Genomic DNA, 20,434 nt, shown 5'->3' on the forward strand with positions numbered 1-20,434 from the left:
ATTTACATTGGGGTGTAGATTGGGGAGTAGAGAGTGATAGATGGAGATAAAGGGGTCCTATGGAAATTCGGACTGCAGTGGTCATGGTGGAAAAGTTGCTTAATAATGCAAACGATTTATTTCAAATATTTGCAAAATACACTTCGTGACCCGCATCCGAAGATAAAACATCTCAGAGCGAGTACTTTCGCCTTGTCAATCACACGGCTGAATGAGGAATGACTGGAATGCAGATGCTGGCGGTATCTTAAATTTACACACCTACACCAGGTTGCCTGTAAAATCTATGGTATAAATAAAACGCACGTGCTTAATTAACCGCTGTAATTGTAGGCATTTTCCATCCGTCCAAAAAGCTTCCTGGGTGGTTATTTTAACTGTGGTGTGGTGCGGTGTGGTTATTTTAACTGGTCAATTTTGAGTTACAAGGCACACGATATGGATACTGTCAGACTAACGTGAAGAATCGCGATTTTATGCGTAACAATTACAAAGCAAGATTTAAAAAAATGATACTGGAGAAGATATATCGCTAATGAAAATTAAATTTGAACTGCTTTCCACCAGATGGCGTCGTTGTTCCATCCATCCCGTTTCCATAATTCAAAGCAGGGTCGAGGGGGTCCAGTCTATCCTGGAAACACGGGGAAAGACCAGAAAAGGGGGATCCCAGGTAGGAGGGGAACCCATCGCAGGGCGCGTACGTGTGCACACACACACACCTACAAAGAATTTAAGGACACCAACAGCAAGTCTTTGAACCGGAGGGGAAAACGAGAGAAACCAGATGAAACTCACTAAGATACAAGAACAACAATTCAATAAACATAGTACCAGGGTGGACACTCAAACCTTGGTCTTCAGAGGTGTGAGACGACTGTGGAACCATATACAGAGATCACATGTATCTTCTACTGAACTACACTACACTGAACACAGTTGTGAGGATATCATATATACTGACCACCAGAACTATTGTTCACAACTGATAGTGAACCATATGTGTATTAATGGCATATATTGTGGGCAACGGTGTCTTAATGGTTAAGGAAGCACACTTGCAATTGAAAGACTGCTGGTTGGTCCCCCCCCCCCCCCCCCGAAGCACTACTCCCCGGGCGCTGAATTAGCTGCCCCCTGCACGATGTCACATATGGGTTAAATGCAGAGGAGACATTTCGTTGTGTGTCAACAACAACCATCAGCCTATAGGTACCCCACGAACATATGCCTGCCTCAAAGTAGAGCCCATAAAATGAAAAATAAGTGTTTCTTCTGGCAGAAGAGGCAGAACCTGCTAACATTTTCATATATACCATCTGTTTTCTTCCAAAAAAAGGTGAAGTAAATGATTTCGTGAAGTAAATGTTACATTTTATTGGCCACACATTCAACAAGCTATACAACTGTGATCAATTTCATTTAGACTAGCATATATTTAAATAACACAAGAACTAAGTGTAAAAAATACAGTACTTTAACTCGATTCTTCTAATTTTTTGGGAAAACCAAAATATTCATATGACAGAACGTAAGACTCAAACACTGTCACCATAACAAAAGATTTAATGGCACCAGCCAGGCCTCTGCAGAAAGCCAAGGACAGACGTCCAGGGTGGCATGTAAGCAGGTCACAAATCAGTGTCCCGATTCTGAAAGAGTAGAGAGGAAAAACCCTAGTTAGTAGGATAATACAATTATCCTAAATGATGGGTAGAACCTGCATGTCTGGAACACATGCTAAGGGAAGGGAAATGGTCGAGCTGTACTTACTGCCTTTCACAGCTTTTTTGCCTTTAAAGAAAGACAAAATATCAGAATCAACATAACAGAACGGTCATAATGTCAGCATATCAGTAAAAGATTAAGGTCAATATGTTCTTTTAAGGTTAAGCCCCTGGCACCCTCTGTACTGGGTTTCATCATAACTGAACTGGGCTGACGATGCCTGACTAAAGCCTATTCCCAACACTTACCTCCATAGGAGATCTTGTAGTACAGGTAGGTCATTATCCCAATGCCCACCCAGACCTCTTGGTAAGCTTGCGTGTAGTATGGCTTCATTTTAGACAACCAGGCTGCAAATGCGCGACCTGCCATGACTGCTAAAATATTGTAAGGTAACATTCAGTCTCAAACCCATTTCAACTGTCAATCCGTAACAATAACACTCAATTCCACTGCATGGACTGCAAAAACATCACACGTATTTATCTTTAACAGCCTTCACATTACATACTGCTGCTGTCGCCAGTATATGCTTGGATGCATTTTGCTGGAAAGTCACGATAAATACAAATGATTTTAATAAATGTAGTGCAAATAAAAGGCATGGACTGAAAACATTTCGAATATGACAGCGTCCTGTACTCTTGCCGATGGCTTGTGTTTTGCACAATGGCATAGATTTATACGAACTGCTAAATACCAAACAACACAGCCGTTGTTAACTAATATTTCTATTACTTATATTTACCAACTTACCTTCCAAATCCGACCGATGCACACTGCGACAGAGAACCGGAAGCCACAGAAGGTCACTTTAGGTTTTTATTCGTTGGTAAGAAGCGATACGATTTAGTGCCACCTTCTGGTCGGGAGGTATGAATACCACGAGTTCTGAACGTCAAACCAAGGCTGCACACGATTTGAGGAAAATATCTAACCGCGGTTTTTCTGACAGACATTGCGATTGCGATTTGATTTGCGATTTAATTTTTTTATGTCAAGCTTCAGTTTAATATTCAGTGTGTAGTAATTTTAAAACATATGACGCAGCATGAGATACCGTCAATATTAACTGGTCTGTATTCTAATGCAAGGATGAGAATTTAAAGATGTGGTGTGTCAAGTTAAATAAAGTAATCAATCTATCCATCCATTTTCCAAACCGCTTATACTACTGGGGGGGTCCGGAGCCTATCCCGGGAGCAATGGGCACGAGGCAGGGAACAACCCGGGATGGGGGGCCAGCCCATCGCAGGGCACACTCACACACCATTTACTCTCACACGCACACACTGTTATATTGCATACATATGTCATTGTACCTTATGTTGATTACAAGGCACATTTCACAACAATGTTTCTGTTATTTCCATATTTGTAGTGCATTCGTATATCCATCCATCCATTTTCCAAACCGCTTATCCTATTGGGTCGCGGGGGGTCCGGAGCCTATCCCGGAAGCAATGGGCACGAGGCTGGGAACAACCCAGGATGGGGGGCCAGCCCATCGCAGGGCACACTCACACACCATTCACTCACACATACACACCTATGGGCAATTTTGCAACTCCAAATAGCCTCAGCACGTTTTTGGACTGTGGGGGGAAACCGGAGTACCCGGAGGAAACCCCACGACGACATGGGGAGAACATGCAAACTCCACACACATGTGACCCAGGCGGAGATTCGAACCCAGGTACCAGAGGTGTGAGGCAACAGTGCTAACCACTGCGCCACCATGCCGCCCCCGCATTCGTATATGTAACTCAATTATGTAAAAATGAATCTTATTTAGGGGTCCAAACAGAATAAAACCAGCGCGTATGTTCATTCCAAATGGACAACTCAAAATTAAGTAATTGATTCCCCCGTGTTGGAAATAGCGACTTTTTTTGGAAATGCACGATTAATTATCAGCATACACATTAGTGCTTTTACGAACGTTAACTAAGGTTTGCATTAACAGTTTGCAGGGACTTTCTTAGTCAAATCCCCTGGTTTCGGTCGGTATTCATTGCCTGCGGCACCTTGTCACGTGTCCGCGGGTTTTCGCGCCTTAGATTTTTCCCATTTAAGTCTCTTTCAGCAGAAACAGCACGGACCCGTCGGCGGAGCTGCTGTATTATTGCATACATCATGAAGAAGACGATCACTGCGGAGCAGATAACGGAATGGTTTACCGCCGGTACCAAGTTCGCCGGCATCCGAATCACTGACAGGCTTCAGGATGAGCCCAAGGCGGTGGGAGTGAGCGCCGAGAGCGGGTAATCCTCCATGTAGAATGACCTGCTCGCATCCCCGCCATCAGGGCAGTAGCCAGCTATGAGGTCACCGAAGTCCGGACCTCGGAGTTTAAGTACTAAAAATAAAACTCGAAGCTAAATATTTACACCACTTATGAAGGGGACGCTATCAATGTTGTGATAGAAGAGACCGGTAGCCCACCCTGAGTCTCAAACCTCACTTTGACTACGGGCCTGGCCGCCATCTGTGATTTCGCCGGTTTTGGACTCAGAACCGACACCTGGGTGGTACTTCCACACCTGCCCACCTGTCTGCATTAACAATCATTGGGTATAACCGGCGTTTAGTTAATTTTAAAGCGATTGAGTAAAAGACACGTTAAAAAAGGTGAAGTGTGTGTTGGGCCGGTTTGTTAGTGTCTTGCAGGAGATGAACAGCAACATAACACAGAGAACGAGGAACACAACGACGTCAGATGCACACACACTTGTATGATTGCCAACTCGAACATGCAATATTAAAATATGATCTCTGAAGATATTAACTTAGTGTAAGACTTCCTTGCTCCGACATCGTGATAGAGCATGAAGCTGGCTGGTGATAATCAGCCTCCAAAATCTCAAAACTCAACGAGTTGGGGAGACGCGAACGCGGATGGCTTTTCTGCGCGCCGGCGTATGCGCGCCTGGTTGTCATGGGTGCGATACTAACGGAATACATGTACCTGCGTTACGTAATCTGGATACAAAAAAACAAGTAACTATTCCGTTACACTTACTGATAAACGAAATCAAATTAGTTACATTTGCAATAAATAAGAGTATAATCTGCGAGTCGCCGTCAGATGATAAAGATAGAACATTACGTCTAGATTTCATAATAATAAATCTAAAATCGCCGAATGGTTTAATGTTGCGTTTATAAAGAATGCGAAGCTGCCATCACGCCATTTTCTGTGAGATGTTGACGTGTGTTCTTTACTTATAGGACAAGATAATTTCTCCATTGATATTATTAGGGCATTACGGTTTACGTTGAATGTCAGTTCTTCTTTGCCTAATAAGTGATATTTTTGACATTTGTTTACTCCTGTCTTTAGTTTCATTGATGTAATCCAAAATTACTATAATTAGGTATATTACTTTTATTTTAAGGTACTTGGATTACGTTACTCTACATTTTCAGCAGGTAACTAGTAACTGTGCAGCATTACATTTTTAAACTAACTTAGCCGTCATTGTTTATAGTGTCATATAAAAATGTAAATTTATATGAAATTATGTGATATAAAAGCCACTGGAATGTTGAATAATTGAGAAAAGTAACAATGCAAGATTTTTTTTTTTTTTTTCATTTGTTGTGTTCTATTGGATAATAGTCGAAGCCTTGGGAAACGTGAAATCATTATTTCTTTGTTCATCGTTTCATATTATATAATCAGCCTGCCTTTAAATGGTGTTCTGAAGTAACTCTGTGATCCAAGGTGTGTGTGTGTGTGTGATTAAAAAAAAAAAAAAATTCTGCACTTAACGGAGTTTTCAGACAGATGGTATTCAGAGCTTGGGTCCTTATTGAGCTAGTATCGGAAATTCATCGCAGAGTCTCAAAGCACTTATGTAAGTCGCTCTGGCTAAGGGCGTCTGCCAAATCCTGTAAATGTAAATGTAAGGTGCACCTGATGTTGGGTCTGGGTTGGAGTGACAGCTCTGGTTAACAGAAGAAATGCTTGAAGACGTACACCAGTTCCCAAGGGAGAATATTGTGGGTGGTGAGCACCTCACAACACCTGGAGAGGAGATGGAAAGTGTGGAATGTTAATGAGCGAGAAAAAGACGAATGGAGGGTAGAGCAGGTGTGCATGCAGGAGTCTGAGCCCTTGGTTCAGATCTGCTTTTCTGTGTGGTAGGGCAGCATAAGCCGTGCCGATGTACGTTAGCTGTACTCTTATGTTGTGGGTGCGGCGGTAACCTGGGTGACAAGCCTCGTGCACTGGATCCGGACAGTACGGTTAGCAGGCTCCTGCCAGCTGACACCAGGGCTTCCCAGAACATAGCGTTCATATCCCAGTATGACCCAGGGAGATGGCTGCCCCCCCAAACGCCACTGTGGGAGGCCGCTCATGCATGACCACTTTACTCATGTGATGCCGCACGGGCTCCTGTCCCCGTTTGCAGTGACCTTCATAAATGACAATGATTCAACTGACTGTGAGTGTCGTGAACTTGTGTCCAGGGAACGGTCCAGAGAGTCCAGCTGAATGACTCTGAATCCCCTTTCCCAAGGCCCCACCACTCCCGCATTTTGGCTTGGCTCTTGGCTGTGACTGTCCAGTCAGCTAGGATCAGAGCCCAGTGCTTTTGTTATTCAGAGAGGGCGGGACTAATTGGCTGTTGGGTCCACACACACACCCAGGCTGTGGAGGAGGACAATACACACACACACACACACACCCCAACAGGCCTGTGGTCTGTGAGGCAGCACACAGTAACATCAAGTCAGTCGTTATCCCAAAAACCCCAGGATCACCCAGGGGGCGATGGAGAGCACATAGTCAAACCATAGCTGTTAAGAAGCTTGGGGAAATTAAGCGGATTTTTTTTGTTTTGTTAACATGGATTAATCATTCTGGGGGAGGGATGCGAAGCTCATTCACCCATTAATCACCTGCGGGTTTCTGCTGACCGCCCTTATTGAGCCTGCCTGTACCGGGGGGGGGCCACAGTCTCGCGTGGGTCTGGAGGTGCGGCTCATTCGCTCCCCGGAGCCGCTGCTGATGGCCCTGCAGTCGTGTCTGACTTTCTGTGGGAGCAAGAAGCTTGTGTGTAACTGCAGACACAGCCCTTCAGCTCGCTATATGTTGAAGTGTGTGTGTGTGTGTGTGTGTGTCTGTGTGTGTGTGTGTGTGTGTCTGGGGTTGGGGATTGTTAGGTGGAGACACCCCTGTCTGAGGGCTTTGGGGACTCGGTGATGAGGCACCTGGTTAGGGGGACGCTCTGGGGGCGGGGGGGGGGTGAGGATGGCACCGTGATGCCAGCTGCTGCTGGGAGGAATGGAAGCCCCACAGCACACCCCCCTCCTCAAGCTGCTTCAGTGGGGTGTGACAGTAGGAGCTGACAGCAGGCGATTGGTTACAGAGTCAGGGACACGATTGGCAGGTTTTGTAGTACGATCAGGTAAATGTTTACAACAGCAACGTATCATTATACCTGCAACCAAACACCAGACCTTCTATGTGTACAAGTATGTTCATGCCTCTGCTTTACTGCCTGTAAATTCTCATTTAATATTTTTATGGATAACAGAAGGTTTTCCAGTTACGTCTTGCCCCCCCCCTATATATTATGTGTGCTTATTAATACAATAATGCACCCTGTTATCTCTGTGTCAATGTGTTGCTGAATAGTGATGCTTTAATTTCCCTCCAGGACAGCAGATGGCACTGTGGAGCAGAGCAGCCCAAGGAGCAGTGTAGCAGAGGGCTGCAGCAGGGCTCAGAGTAGCACAGGATCATCAAGCAGTGAGTTAGAGCTCTTATTCGGAGTCCCCGGCACTGCATTGGACACATGCATTGATGCTGAAATGGGGAAACAACTGCAAGAATGTTCAGACTTGTGTATGACAGTGTGCTGTGGTATCAGCAGTGAGTGTGTTTCTTGTCAGCTCAATCTCCAGGCTCTCCAAAGTCCCCTGGGAAATATGAGTACCGATCGCTGCCAATCACCAAGAACCGACAGGAGGTAAGCAGGTGACGGTGACCCCTCCTCCCCCCTCTCCCCTGTACACTCCATACTGGGCCTGGCGTCACGACGACCTGTGGCAGCGGAAAAGTGATCTTAGCTTTTGTCCCTGTCTTCCATCCCTGCGGAAGCAACATAATTTTCATCCAGCAGAATGATGTGGCTTTAAAATATGGAGATGGAGATGGTTTTCCCTGCCTGGTCGCGTCTCTGTGGGAGCCTCCGAACTCCTGTAATTAGGCTGGATGATATTTTGAAATGAGTCTCTTTTTTTTCCATTTCATTGAATATCGAGAATTAGTCGTAATAAAATTCAGGGTTATTGTAAAGTATTCTGGTCCTGCTTTAAGTAAAGGTTCTGTTTTACTTAAAAATTCCTTAGAATTGAGAATTGCCCTTAATAAGTCCTAAAAAAAATAAACGTTTTTTGTTGCAGTGTGTGACACTGAAAAGCACCGACAGTGTACGCACATGTCTTTCCAGCAGATTTTATCACATGACTTTGTCCTCAGCTCATCTCTCTGATTGAGAATAATTCGGTGGTCATCGTCCGGGGAGCCACGGGCAGTGGGAAAACCACGCAGCTGCCCCAGTTCATCCTGGACTACTACAGAGAGAAAGGCGCCCCCTGCAACATCGTGGTCACCCAGCCACGCAGGATCGCCGCCATCAGCATCGCCCGCTGGGTCGCCCATGAGTGCAGGTGTGCCCTTGGCGGTCTGGTGGGATACCAGGTATGGTTGTACCCTCCCGCGGTTGCAATGTCACCACCTCTGTTATCCACAGAGTTGTTTCTGGGTTTGTGTAGGCTGCATTTGCAGGGTGGGCGGGGGGGGGGGGGGGGTTCCCTGCTGTTTAGAGAGACATGGTCATTTCGGTCCATTACTGCTCTACTGCGTAACAAACAAAGGGGACACTGAGTGTCCGATCTCCCAGAATTCTTGCTGGTGTTCAGCACAGACTCCAGCTTCCCATGTGTACTCAGCCATGTGCACTTAGAGATTTGTGGGTTAATCCTTTTGTTTACATATCATTTCAAATGAGGGTGCCCAGCTCCTGTGTGCTTAAGTAATAAGATAAAACCTTCTGTCTCTCAGCTGCCTGTAAGCACAATGAAGGCAGTGCAGGCATAGATAATGGGCTATTGTCTTAAAAACCCTTTGTTTTGTTTATAAGTGAAACTCTAGTTCCTCCAGGTGAGCTCTGGCATCAAGGCAGTGTGATATCAGTCCGCATGACGGCACTAATGGCGCGGGGGGGTCAGGGACCATTAGCAGCCTTCTGGCAACATCACACTGCACGTGTCACTGATCACATGAGCGTGTGCCCAGGGGTCTCTCTTGTTTATGCTTCTCCATCTGTGCCATTTGCATGGGCTTCTGTCCTACTTACACAAGCTTAATTTTGTGCGTGTGTGTGTGTGTGTGTGTGTGTGCGCGCACGCCTACACACCCAGGTGAGCCTGACAAAGGTGGCCTCAGACCAGACAAGGCTCATCTATGTGACCACTGGAGTGCTGCTGCAGAAGCTGGTCTTTGCCAAAAGTCTTACTGAGTTTTCACATATCTTCATAGATGAGGTACCCGCTGAATACTTTCTTATACCTATCCTTACATTCCTCACATACCCCGTCTCCATAGAGATACGCCCCGTGCCTCCTCACGCACGCCATCTCCAATAAGGATACGCCCCGTTTCTCCTCACGCACGCCATCTCCATAGAGATACGCCCCGTGCCTCCTCACGCACGGCATCTCCATAGAGATACGCCCCGTGTCTCCTCACACACGCCATCTCCATAGAGATACGCCCCGTGTCTCCTCACACACGCCATCTTCATAGAGATACGCCCCGTGCCTCCTCACGCACGCCATCTCCATAGAGATACGTCCCGTGTCTCCTCACACACGCCATCTTCATAGAGATACGCCCCGTGCCTCCTCACGCACGCCATCTCCAATAAGGATACGCCCCGTTTCTCCTCACGCACGCCATCTCCATAGAGATACGCCCCGTGCCTCCTCACGCACGCCGTCTCCATAGAGATACGCCCCGTGCCTCCTCACGCACGCCGTCTCCATAGAGATACGCCCCGTGTCTCCTCACACACGCCATCTTCATAGAGATACGCCCCGTGCCTCCTCACGCACGCCATCTCCAATAAGGATACGCCCCGTTTCTCCTCACGCACGCCATCTCCATAGAGATACGCCCCGTGCCTCCTCACGCTCGCCGTCTCCATAGAGATACGCCCCGTGTCTCCTCACACACGCCATCTTCATAGAGATACGCCCCGTGCCTCCTCACGCACGCCATCTCCAATAAGGATACGCCCCGTTTCTCCTCACGCACGCCATCTCCAATAAGGATACGCCCCGTTTCTCCTCACGCACGCCATCTCCATAGAGATACGCCCCGTGCCTCCTCACGCACGCCGTCTCCATAGAGATACGCCCCGTGTCTCCTCACACACGCCATCTCCATAGAGATACGCCCCGTGTCTCCTCACACACGCCATCTTCATAGAGATACGCCCCGTGCCTCCTCACGCACGCCATCTCCAATAAGGATACGCCCCGTTTCTCCTCACGCACGCCATCTCCATAGAGATACGCCCCGTGCCTCCTCACGCTCGCCGTCTCCATAGAGATACGCCCCGTGTCTCCTCACGCACGCCATCTCCATAGAGATACGCCCCGTGCCTCCTCACGCACGCCATCTCCATAGAGATACGCCCCGTGCCTCCTCACGCACGCCGTCTCCATAGAGATACGCCCCGTGCCTCCTCACGCACGCCGTCTCCATAGAGATACGCCCCGTGCCTCCTCACGCTCGCCATCTCCATAGAGATACGCCCCGTGCCTCCTCACGCACGCCATCTCCATAGAGATACGCCCCGTGCCTCCTCACGCACGCCGTCTCCATAGAGATACGCCCCGTGCCTCCTCACGCACGCCGTCTCCATAGAGATACGCCCCGTGCCTCCTCACGCACGCCATCTCCATAGAGATACGCCCCGTGCCTCCTCACGCACGCCATCTCCATAGAGATACGCCCCGTGCCTCCTCACGCACGCCATCTCCATAGAGATACGCCCCGTGCCTCCTCACGCACGCCATCTCCATAGAGATACGCCCCGTGCCTCCTCACGCACGCCATCTCCATAGAGATACGCCCCGTGCCTCCTCACGCACGCCATCTCCATAGAGATACGCCCCGTGCCTCCTCACGCACGCCGTCTCCATAGAGATACGCCCCGTGCCTCCTCACGCACGCCGTCTCCATAGAGATACGCCCCGTGCCTCCTCACGCACGCCGTCTCCATAGAGATACGCCCCGTGCCTCCTCACGCACGCCGTCTCCATAGAGATACACCCCGTGCCTCCTCACACTCGCCATCTTCATAGACATACCTTCCCCATACTACCTTGCTCACCATCTTCACAGAGGTACGCCACCGTACCTTCTCGCACACTGCTCTTACAGAGGTACACCTGGAAGATATGCTCCTGATCTTCTGCCTGCCTGTGGATCTCAGGTACATGAACGCACTGAGGAGCTGGACTTCCTGCTGCTGGTGGTGAGGAAGCTGCTCCACTCCAACTCCCGCTATGTCAAAGTGAGCAGGACATTTATCTTGGGGGATCCCGGGGCTGGGTGGTGCTCAGTCAGGTGACATCTACTGATTCATCTGCACAGTTTTCAGATTGGCATCACCCTGTCGTACCTGGAATGACTGTCCTCCATGAATTCATGATACCACTTCTCCTGACACCAGGTTATCCTCATGTCGGCTACCATCAACTGCCGGGAGCTTGCGGAATACTTCGGCACGCCTGTCCGTAACCATGTGAACCCAGCCTATGTTTTTGAGGTGGATGGAGCGCCGTACACCATCGAGGAATTCTTCCTGGATGATCTGCGCAGCAAGTTCAATCATATGGTGGGCTGACGTCAGGATGGGGTGTACGGTGGGAAAAGCATTAAAGAACCCAAAGAAGTAACGCAGCTAGTGCAGTGCGCTCTGGCCGGGCTGTGCAGTGTAAATATTGCATTGTGAGCACCAAATATCCTCACAGTGTGGTGATAACCTGTTATTTTGACATTGTGCTGGGAGGCATTTTTTTGGTTCCCACAAGGGAAAACAAAATTTTACTAAAATATGTGGATGCAATCAAAAACGAAAAATGTCTTACGGCTGGGTAGGGGGTTATTGTTAGAATTAGGGTATTTTCCCATAGAAATGAATGGATGGTCCCCACAAAGATATGAATACAGACGTGTGTGCGTGTGTGTCAGGTGGAGCACCACAACACTGAGGAGCCCTGCATCACTAAAGAGATGTACGATATGGCTGTCAGCCTCATCCAAAGCTTTGATGAGCTGGAGAACAAAGACCAGAGGTTTGTGGGATCAGGGCAGCTACTCGCAGCAGCCTGCCGTTGCGTTCCTGCTGGGTGGTGCTGTGCTACATGAACCACACTGAAGCTAAACTGCCGCCCTATTAAATCGGTGCAGTATGCACTACTGCGTCCATCACTCCTTTGATTGATTGTTACTGATAATACGGCTGTATCCTGGGCGTGTGACAGGAGCACTGAGGCGGAGATCTGTGGCGACGTGGCCCTACCGAATCGGGGCAGCGTGCTAGTCTTCCTGCCGGGCCTGGCTGAGATCCAGTACATGCAGGAAGCCCTGGCCAACCTGGTGCGAAAGAGGTACATGTGACAGGTCAGGGAGGAGCGAGCCTCTCCCCGTGCCCCCCCCACAGGGCTGCTTGTTTTGACCATGGGCAGGCTGTGTGTGTTGCAGGTTGCAGGTGTACCCACTCCACTCCACAATCACCTTGGAGGAGCAGAACGCCTTGTTTCTGGTTCCAATTCCGGGGTACAGGAAGGTAGCTCCCACTACTTTGGGGGGGGGGGTGTTTGTCCCATTCACTGCTGGTTTGTGTTAAATCTGCAACGCTCTGCTTCACAGGTCATCCTGTCCACCAACATCGCAGAGAGCTCCGTCACGGTGCCCGACGTGAAGTACGGTAGGTGTGTTCCGCCTGTAGTGCGTGTGGAACCGCAGGTTTGCTGCTCTGTCGTGAGACGTCCCTCTTTCCTCTGCCGGTCCCCGTAGTGATCGACTTCTGTCTGGCGCGACAACTCTTCTGGGATAAGAGAACCCATTACCAGAGCCTGTGCCTCACCTGGGCTTCCAAGACTAGCTGCAATCAGAGAAGAGGTGCGTGGCTTGAGCTTCCTGGAACCATTTGTTTGGTTGATTGACAGGATCCAGCGGGTCTCCAGGACCTGTTGTGTTTTTCCAGGTCGGGCAGGACGTGTCTCTAAAGGCTACTGTTACCGGCTGGTGACCAGGAAGTTCTGGAGAACTGCGATCCCAGAATACATGACTCCTGAAATGCAGGTATGATGCAATCCCGTTCTGTGTCATGGCATGTGCTCAGCGTCAGTCCACCGTGAACTGAGACCTCATGCCGGTTTGCCCAGCGGTCACCCTTGGCTACCACCATGCTGAAAGTAAAACTGCTGGATATGGGCGACCCCCGATCTCTTCTGTCCACTGCTCTGTCACCCCCTCACCTTAATGACATCGAGAGGACAGTGCTGCAGCTCAAAGAGGTACGCATGCCCATGCACGCGCATGTTGTGATCTGCTGTTTGTTTGCATGTTTGTCTGCATGAAACCACATTTGATTTTTTCCAAGCTATTTTTAGCAACAAAAGTTGGTTACAGTACTTGAGTGGGTACAAATGTAGTTGTGCACTCTTACTTAGTTTCTGGTTAACTAGTAAATTATGTGTTAGTTACATACTGATCCCATGTTACAGATGATGAACTCAGTCATATCTGATGATGTATTTCATGCAGCTACTATATTTGCTCACAATTTGTACTTCAGTAGTAACTGAGTTACTCTGTTACTTGTGCCCCCTCACGTAGAGTGTTACCTGAAAGTTTTATATTACTTGCTGATTGTCTGCATGTGTCAGTTGGGGGCACTCTCCCTGGAGCGGGAAGGAGAGGACCAGAGACGTTTCGACGGAGATCTCACCTTCTTGGGCCGAGTGCTGGCACAGCTGCCTGTAAACTTGCACCTGGGCAAGTTGGTAGTACTGGGCCATGCGTTTGGCTGCCTTGAGGAGTGTCTCATCTTAGGCAAGTGTGTGACACTGGTGCCCTCTACTGGACAAATGTTACAGTGCAGGCCATCTTATCCCTTTCACCAAGTTTCTCATAGTGAAGGACTTGGAGGCCTTCTGTACGCTGTGACTGACGTAAAGAAGGTGCTGGTTTACCCAGTGTAGTGACATGTTTTTGTGTTTTACCTGACAGCGGCTTGTATGTCCTTGAAGAGCTTCTTCGCGATGCCATCGCTGCAGCGGTTGACTGGCTATCGGTGAGCGGTGACAGATGGCCACTGACCCTCTCTCTGGGGCTGGGGGGGGGGAGCCTGGGCCCCCGGCATGGCCCCCAGTGCACTTCATTTCACTTCACTACATTTGTTCATCTGGCTCAGGAACAAGCTGGCCTTTGCAAATGGCATCCCGAGCGATTCCATAGCAGTCGTCAATGCATTCAAGGTGCGCATTTGGCCAAATCCGTTGCTCCGTGTGTTTTTTGGGGTGGGGGTGGGTTCAGAGAGTTCAGCTGTACCATGTGTCTGTCAGGTGTGGTACACCTCCCGGCAAGAGGGAGCGTTTCGGCATGCTAAGGTGAGAACTCGCTCCATCTGCCCCGCCGAGATCCCCTGTGACTGTCTGCCATATTGAAGGGCTTCTTTACCTGCATCCCTGACCAGGACGAGCTGGACTGGGGTAAGGAGAACTGCATCCAGATCAAGAGGATCCGAGAGGTGGGAACAGCAGGCATTCTGGGAACATTGTGGATGGAAATGTATAATGACCTATAAGATCAGCAGGGGATAGAGAACGTCTCATCTGCCTTCCTCTCTTACTGCATAGTACCCGCCTGATTTTACTAGATTGAAGTACACAGCTGGATATATATAGGTATTTATGGAGCAGATGCACACTGTCGCACACACTGCGTCTGCGCATACGTGCGTGCAGGTGGCTGAGCTGTTCGAGGACCTGAAGGCTCGCGTGTTCCACTTCAACATGCGTGTGACTGAGAAGGCGCCCACCAAGGATTACGAGAGCGTCAACAAGCAGACGTTCATCCTGCAGGTGGGGCTCACGGCAGCGGACGCGCGCCCCCACTGCAGCCGCACACCTGTAGTCACGGCCTTCCGCTCTGTCCCAGATCGCCATCGCCGGGGCCTTTTACCCCAATTATTTCAACATGGGGGAAATAGACGAAGAACTGGCCTTCAAGGAGCTGTGTGGCCACAACCCGAAGACGACAGTGCAGGTAGGTTTCTCTGAACTTCCCGGGAGCCGGGAGAGTCCAGCCCACAATCCCTGGAGCCTGTGTACCTTTCACCTCCGCCTCCAGGTCCGAAACGTGCCTTCCTTCGGGTTCCTGTACTATAAGCAGCTGCAGTCGCTCTTTCGCCAGTGCGGCCCAGTGAAGTCCATCACCTACGATGGCTCCAGGTAGGCCTGGCACTCTCCTTCCCGATCCAGATTCCACTGAGTGTGGGTCAGCTTTCACCCTCAGTCATTCCTACAGTACTAACAGGTACAAGTCATGGTTCAGACTCTCAAACCAAGGTTTGTCTTTTCCCTGTGCAGAGCATACATGGAGTTCTACAAGACCTCTGCCCGGGGGACCGGGGTTCTCCCCGAGGTGTCCCTGGCCCTCCTCATGGCTCAGCAGCGCCTCCCAAAGGACCTGTTAGTGCATCCCAGCAATGCAGTGGCAGCTAAGGCTGGCAACAGGATCCTGTCGCACGTTGCCCATGCGCGGTACGCCCGCGAGTGACATGGAGAGCTGTGCGTTTAGTTATGCTGTGTTTTTGTGCTACACCTGAAGAGCAGAGAGGTTTGGCACAGTCCTTCACATTCAGATACAGCAGGACACCCTGATCTCACACACCGCGTTCTTGGCGTGTCCCCGTAGGGGGGGTTGTGGCGTCAGTGCCCCCGGGGGTCCTTTCACTTGATGGGACCTTCAGTCTACCCAGAGCATCAGACAGAATTACAAAAGAGATTCCTTACTAAAATTCTCTTATTCTTGCCCTCCTGTGCTAGGGTGACCGTGGACTTGGAGAACCACACCGTCGAGCCCACGAGCAGCGTGTTTGACCCAGAACAATTCCCCCCCCAGCCCATGTTCATCGTCAACATCACAGAGGTAATGAATCCCAGTGACACAGGTATTGCTGCCGCTCAGACTGGCTCCCGTACGCATTACATCCCAAAATGAGGTGGAAGAGTGAACCTTCTGGTGTCATGGGTCCTGGTGACCCTCTGTGGATGTACCACAGAATGCACATGGTCCCCACCCCGAGAAGACGGTCTGGTACCTGTCAGACAAACATCGCTACCCATAAGTTTTGACATTTGCCATTAGCACGGGGTGGTATGACCAAAAGTATGTTTCACTGTATTTTTTACAATTCTGGCAAATTTACAGTATATTGTACTGTTATAACTGTTAGTACGAAGGACAGGTCCCCTACCAGTATACTCTGTGCATCCACCCATAGCGCTTCTAGCAGCGAACAGTATTATACGATTTACAGCCTGTTCATGGATTACAGCTGTTGTTTGTTATGGCACGTTATGGAGGTACAAAAAAAAAAATTCATACCCTACAGGAAGTTAAAATCGGAACCAGTTCATCCAGCCCAGGACTATTTGTCATGTTAAAAGGCGATTGCTGATCTCCGCTCCCTCATACCCTCATGCCCCGTGTTCTCCCATGCGGCCGGGATGAAGGTTGTGGAAGTCGGCCACTTCTGGGGATTCCAGGCAGATGAGGCCAGCATAAGGAAGCAGGGCGTGCTGACGGCCGACATCAACGGCAGGCAGCTTCAGCGCCTGTCCGGGTCCGTCTGCCCCAGCCTGCTGTGCCTGGCGCCCTATGCCGAGGACCAGGAGGAGCCCCTGTACTTCAGGGCTAAAGTCCTGCACGTGAGCGGCAGCAGTGTGGAGGTGAGGTGGCAGCAGCCCGAGCGGGCAGGGGTGCAAATGCAGAGAGGTGTTAGCTAAGAGTGTCACCCTGTGTGCGTCGCAGGTCTTCTTTGTGGATTACGGCAACACCAGCCAGATGGACGCTAGCAGCCTGAGGGAGCTACCTGCGGACCTGTCGGCCCGTCCCTACCAGGTACAGGAAGCCCTGCTTGTGTGGGTGTGTCTCCGTTCCCGTTCACCGTGACCGTATGCTTCTCCAGGCCCAGGAGTTCCAGTTAGTCGGCATGCGTCCGTCTGCCCAGTCCCTCATCCTGGGAAACGAGTGGAGCAGCGCGGCTAGGAACTGCTTCATCACGCTGGTCAACAGACGCTCGCTCATGGCCTCGCTCTTCTCCGTCGTGCACGGCGTGCTGCGCGTCCACCTGCACGTCAACACGGACGGCGCGAGCTTCAGCGTGGCCGACGACATGATAGAGAAGGGTCACGCTTACAAGGTCGAGGAGAGCTTTCAGTCCAAGGTACTGCGCGCGGGGGGGGGGGCTCTGCCCGTGTTGGTATGGCCTGTTTTCCAGCTGCTAACCGGCCTCCCGACGGTTTGACGCTCGTCTCCTGTGCAATGGGGTTGAGTCATTAAAAAGCTGCCTTTTGCTTGTGATACATTCCATATTTCAGTGTCCATCAGAGATGTTTCATTTGTCATCACGTGCTGCTCCTGTGCGATTGCAGAAGGAAACGTAAATTGGAGCTTCTGGCAGCATATTGTTACAAAGAGTAATGTTGCAAATGAATTTTTCAGTCTTTAATTTTTAAGTAACTTACTGCCATACAAGAGCGTCTGGCAGTAAGTTACTTAATCGTGTAGATTAGAGTAATAGGGTGAATGGGGTAAACCATGTGATCAGTAACCCCATTAATGTACGGCAGTCCTGTTTGTGAAAGTAAAGAACTGGGTCTAGTGAAGGTCTATGTAAGACCAATCCTGCTCCCCTTGTTTGTGTCTTGCAGCAGAGCCACGAGATGCTGCAGTCTCTCTACAAGGACCTCCAGAATGGCACCTTCATGTTCAATCCCTCCAGCACCTCCTGGGCAACGCACAAGAAGGAGCAGAAGGAACTGATGGAGAGCCTGCTGGAGGCCTTCTCCAAGAGTAGCCAGGCCGCACCCAAAAGTCGGGTGTGTGAGCGTGCGGGTGACTCTGTCTCTGTCTCTCACACAGTAGCCATATATATATATATATATATATATATAATTTGTTTTTTTTTTCTTCCTGCTAGGCTCCAGTCCATGGCCCATCCAGTCCATACAAGATGAGCTTCCACTGCATGAACAGTGTCAGACAGTACAGGTGAGAGTACAGGATTGTACTGGTACCGTTCCCTAGAGACTGAGATCCCTTGCTTCACCATTAACAGGAATTTGTGTGTTTAATTTTTCTCAGGTCTGTAGCTATAGACATGGACAGCATTAACTCTGTGGCTGTCAACGAGAGCCTTGAGGACAAGCACCAGAGGATCATCGTGGCCGGGACGGTGTCTGTCAGTGCATCCAGTAAGAGGGGGAACACTGGCTCCGGGAGGCAGCTCCTTCATGCCTGCCCCTGAATTTTTTCCCCCTGAATTGCAGCTCAACATCCATGAGAGGTTCATGAGTGTTTGTGTCTAGGCTCTAACATCCTACTGAAGGAGACCACCCTGATGCCCAGGATCCCCGGCTTGCCGGCCATACTCTGCATGCTGTTCAGCCCCATCATGGAGCTACGGTCAGGACTACCTCTCACTCCACCCCACCAACTCGATATTTCTCCCCTCCCCTTCTTTTCTGAACCTGCTTACACATTCCCCTCAGCGTGGATCAGGATAGCACCTGTTTTACTGGCACCCTCTGTGGACTGGGCTGGAACTCGCACACCCAGGAACCTGTGCTGGTAGAGCATGACATAGAGCTGGACTTTGATGTCCGATTTGACGTGGAGGACATCACCGAGGTAACGGCTGAGTTAGATGACAGTGTGACTGTGTGCATGTCTGCCTGCTTTCCGAACACTCCTTTTGCAGCGCTTGTGGCATATTACCCATAACTCCCTACTACACCCACCTCCAGATCAACGCTCTGCGATTGGCCATCAACAGTCTAGTCTGTGAGGGCCCAGCCGGAACCCTCCACCTGGGGCAGGACCGGATAAGGGAGCTGCAGCAGGATGTTCGGGATCGGCTCATCAGGTATCACTTCCAATATGTCTGGGGGTCCCCTTAGTTCTGATGTAGACACATCTAGATGGAGCTGGGTAATTCAGGTCCAGAGAGTAAAAGACCAGACCGGGATTTTGTTTCAACCAACCAGCATAAAGAGTTTCAGTCACAGAGCACTCAACTGGTTGGTTGAAACAAAATCCCAGTCTGGTCTTTTACTCTCTGGACCTGAATCATCTAGAAGGTTTTCAAGTACTGTGAGGCTCTAACAAATCTGTCCCTTAGTTCCAAATTCAGGCCTTGTTTTCAGTTTTCCCAGGTAGTTAAATAATTACTGATTCTGATTGAACTCGGAGGCTTCACTCTGGGCTCACAGGTAATGGAACGTCGAAGACCATATGAACAGCCCTGGTTGCTGTATGGAGGATGATCCTGTCCAGTGAAGTGTGCAGTCAGATGTAATGGTTTCTGCTTTGACAGCTGGAGTTTGCTCCCCCTCTCGTTCAGGTTATTCACTAAGTTTCCCGCGAGAGAAGACATTGTGCCTTGCTACTCTGAGAAGCCGAAAACATGGAATCAGGTTGGTTGTTACAAAATGCATTATAGATACCTTCATGAAGCATTGTAAACATGACTATAACTATAAAAAGGCATGACAAGGTATCCATGTTTATTATGCATTATGAATGCTCTATGAAGCTCTCATCTATAATGCACTAGATACCTCCATGAAGCATTATATTTGTTTATACTGACCATTATAATGCATTATGAAGGTATCTAGTGTATTTTACATGAAAGCTTCATGTAACATGTAGTACATTCATAATGCATAATAAACATGGCTATAAAGCGTTATGCCTTATTATACTAATACCTGTGCTTTATATATTTTATGAATGCATTATATTGGTATATAATGCATTTTGATGACTGCTTGTGTTACAGATTGACCCCAGTCAGAAGATGGAGCCACTTCAGAAGACTGACCAGGATAGCAGAGGTGCCCTCTTCCACCTGCACCCTATCCCACTTCTCAATGTGTGAAGTGGCCATAATCCCTGATCTGTACCAGAAGAGTTGTTTTGGGTTGCCCGTTTGTTATTGAAAATCCACTCCCTGGTCCCAGGCCTAGAAATTTCTTCTCCGTCAATGTTTTGTTTTTATTTCCTGGGTCAATTCCCATTTGTACCACCAGGGGGCAGTTATGTTTGGTAGAACATTAAATCTTTCAAGCTGCATGTCTCTCTCTTGCTTGAGTTCAGTTACCTGGGCCCAGGCATGCTGGGGTGAGCTACATATTGGCTTCTCTCCCAGGTACTCTGTGTCCCAGGTCCCTCGTGCTGTGGATCATACGTGACAAAACTGGAAAAAAGTGCAGTCTCTTGAAGAGTCTTATAGTGGACATAGGGTAAAACTGGCCTGCTGCAGTAGTAGCTTACCCAAGTATCTGACATTTACCTGTATTCTGAGTATCGGAGCAGAAT

The 20,434-nt window shown here is 49.3% G+C and overlaps 2 protein-coding genes across 5 annotated transcripts; one reads left to right on the forward strand and one right to left on the reverse strand.

Annotated features, from left to right (window-relative positions):
• Positions 1–331: 331 nt before the first annotated feature.
• tdrd9 (tudor domain containing 9) lies at positions 332–20,188 on the forward strand. Its single transcript, XM_048975040.1, has 36 exons — positions 332–673; positions 3,818–3,992; positions 7,398–7,489; positions 7,633–7,709; positions 8,222–8,443; positions 9,166–9,288; positions 11,247–11,327; positions 11,487–11,651; positions 12,008–12,111; positions 12,301–12,426; positions 12,521–12,605; positions 12,689–12,746; positions 12,836–12,940; positions 13,026–13,123; positions 13,207–13,338; positions 13,711–13,876; positions 14,054–14,117; positions 14,238–14,301; positions 14,389–14,433; positions 14,520–14,573; positions 14,791–14,907; positions 14,984–15,091; positions 15,176–15,276; positions 15,415–15,588; positions 15,874–15,976; positions 16,564–16,779; positions 16,862–16,951; positions 17,019–17,276; positions 17,764–17,931; positions 18,033–18,103; positions 18,197–18,306; positions 18,421–18,517; positions 18,604–18,742; positions 18,859–18,977; positions 19,455–19,527; positions 19,896–20,188. Exons 1-36 carry the CDS (start codon positions 568–570, stop codon positions 19,992–19,994), a joined length of 4,185 nt encoding a protein of 1,394 aa, XP_048830997.1. The 5' UTR covers positions 332–567; the 3' UTR covers positions 19,995–20,188.
• Positions 1,353–4,253, reverse strand: atp5mj (ATP synthase membrane subunit j). Of its 4 annotated transcripts, none has more exons than XM_048975064.1 (4): positions 4,174–4,253; positions 1,977–2,105; positions 1,774–1,794; positions 1,353–1,652 (listed from the first exon to the last, which is right to left on the reverse strand). In XM_048975064.1, the coding sequence occupies exons 1-4, from the start codon at positions 4,214–4,216 to the stop codon at positions 1,639–1,641; spliced, it is 207 nt and encodes a 68-aa protein (XP_048831021.1). In that variant the 5' UTR covers positions 4,217–4,253; the 3' UTR covers positions 1,353–1,638. The 4 variants fall into 4 exon arrangements, with proteins under 4 accessions (XP_048831021.1, XP_048831022.1, XP_048831023.1 ...); XM_048975065.1 differs by lacking the exon at positions 4,174–4,253 and adding an exon at positions 2,485–2,560; XM_048975066.1 differs by lacking the exon at positions 4,174–4,253 and adding an exon at positions 2,485–2,559 and having other exon boundaries at positions 1,977–2,102.
• Positions 20,189–20,434: the final 246 nt, after the last annotated feature.

Source organism: Brienomyrus brachyistius, chromosome 14, assembly GCF_023856365.1.
Source record: "Brienomyrus brachyistius isolate T26 chromosome 14, BBRACH_0.4, whole genome shotgun sequence".
Lineage (NCBI taxonomy): Eukaryota > Metazoa > Chordata > Actinopteri > Osteoglossiformes > Mormyridae > Brienomyrus > Brienomyrus brachyistius.

Bases quoted from the DNA above. Each gene is read 5' to 3' on its own strand.
- tdrd9 (XM_048975040.1), top strand. From the start codon at position 568: ATGGCGTCGTTGTTCCATCCATCCCGTTTCCATAATTCAAAGCAGGGT. The intron at 13,124-13,206 runs GTATGATGCAAT...CGGTTTGCCCAG, and splicing joins ACATGACTCCTGAAATGCAG to CGGTCACCCTTGGCTACCAC. The intron at 15,277-15,414 runs GTAGGCCTGGCA...TTCCCTGTGCAG, and splicing joins ATCACCTACGATGGCTCCAG to AGCATACATGGAGTTCTACA.
- atp5mj (XM_048975064.1), bottom strand. From the start codon at position 4,216: ATGGCGGCCAGGCCCGTAGTCAAAGTGAGGTTTGAGACTCAGG. The intron at 2,106-4,173 runs GTGGGCTACCGG...ACAATATTTTAG, and splicing joins AGTGAGGTTTGAGACTCAGG to CAGTCATGGCAGGTCGCGCA. The intron at 1,795-1,976 runs GTAAGTGTTGGG...CTTTCTTTAAAG, and splicing joins CTACAAGATCTCCTATGGAG to GCAAAAAAGCTGTGAAAGGC.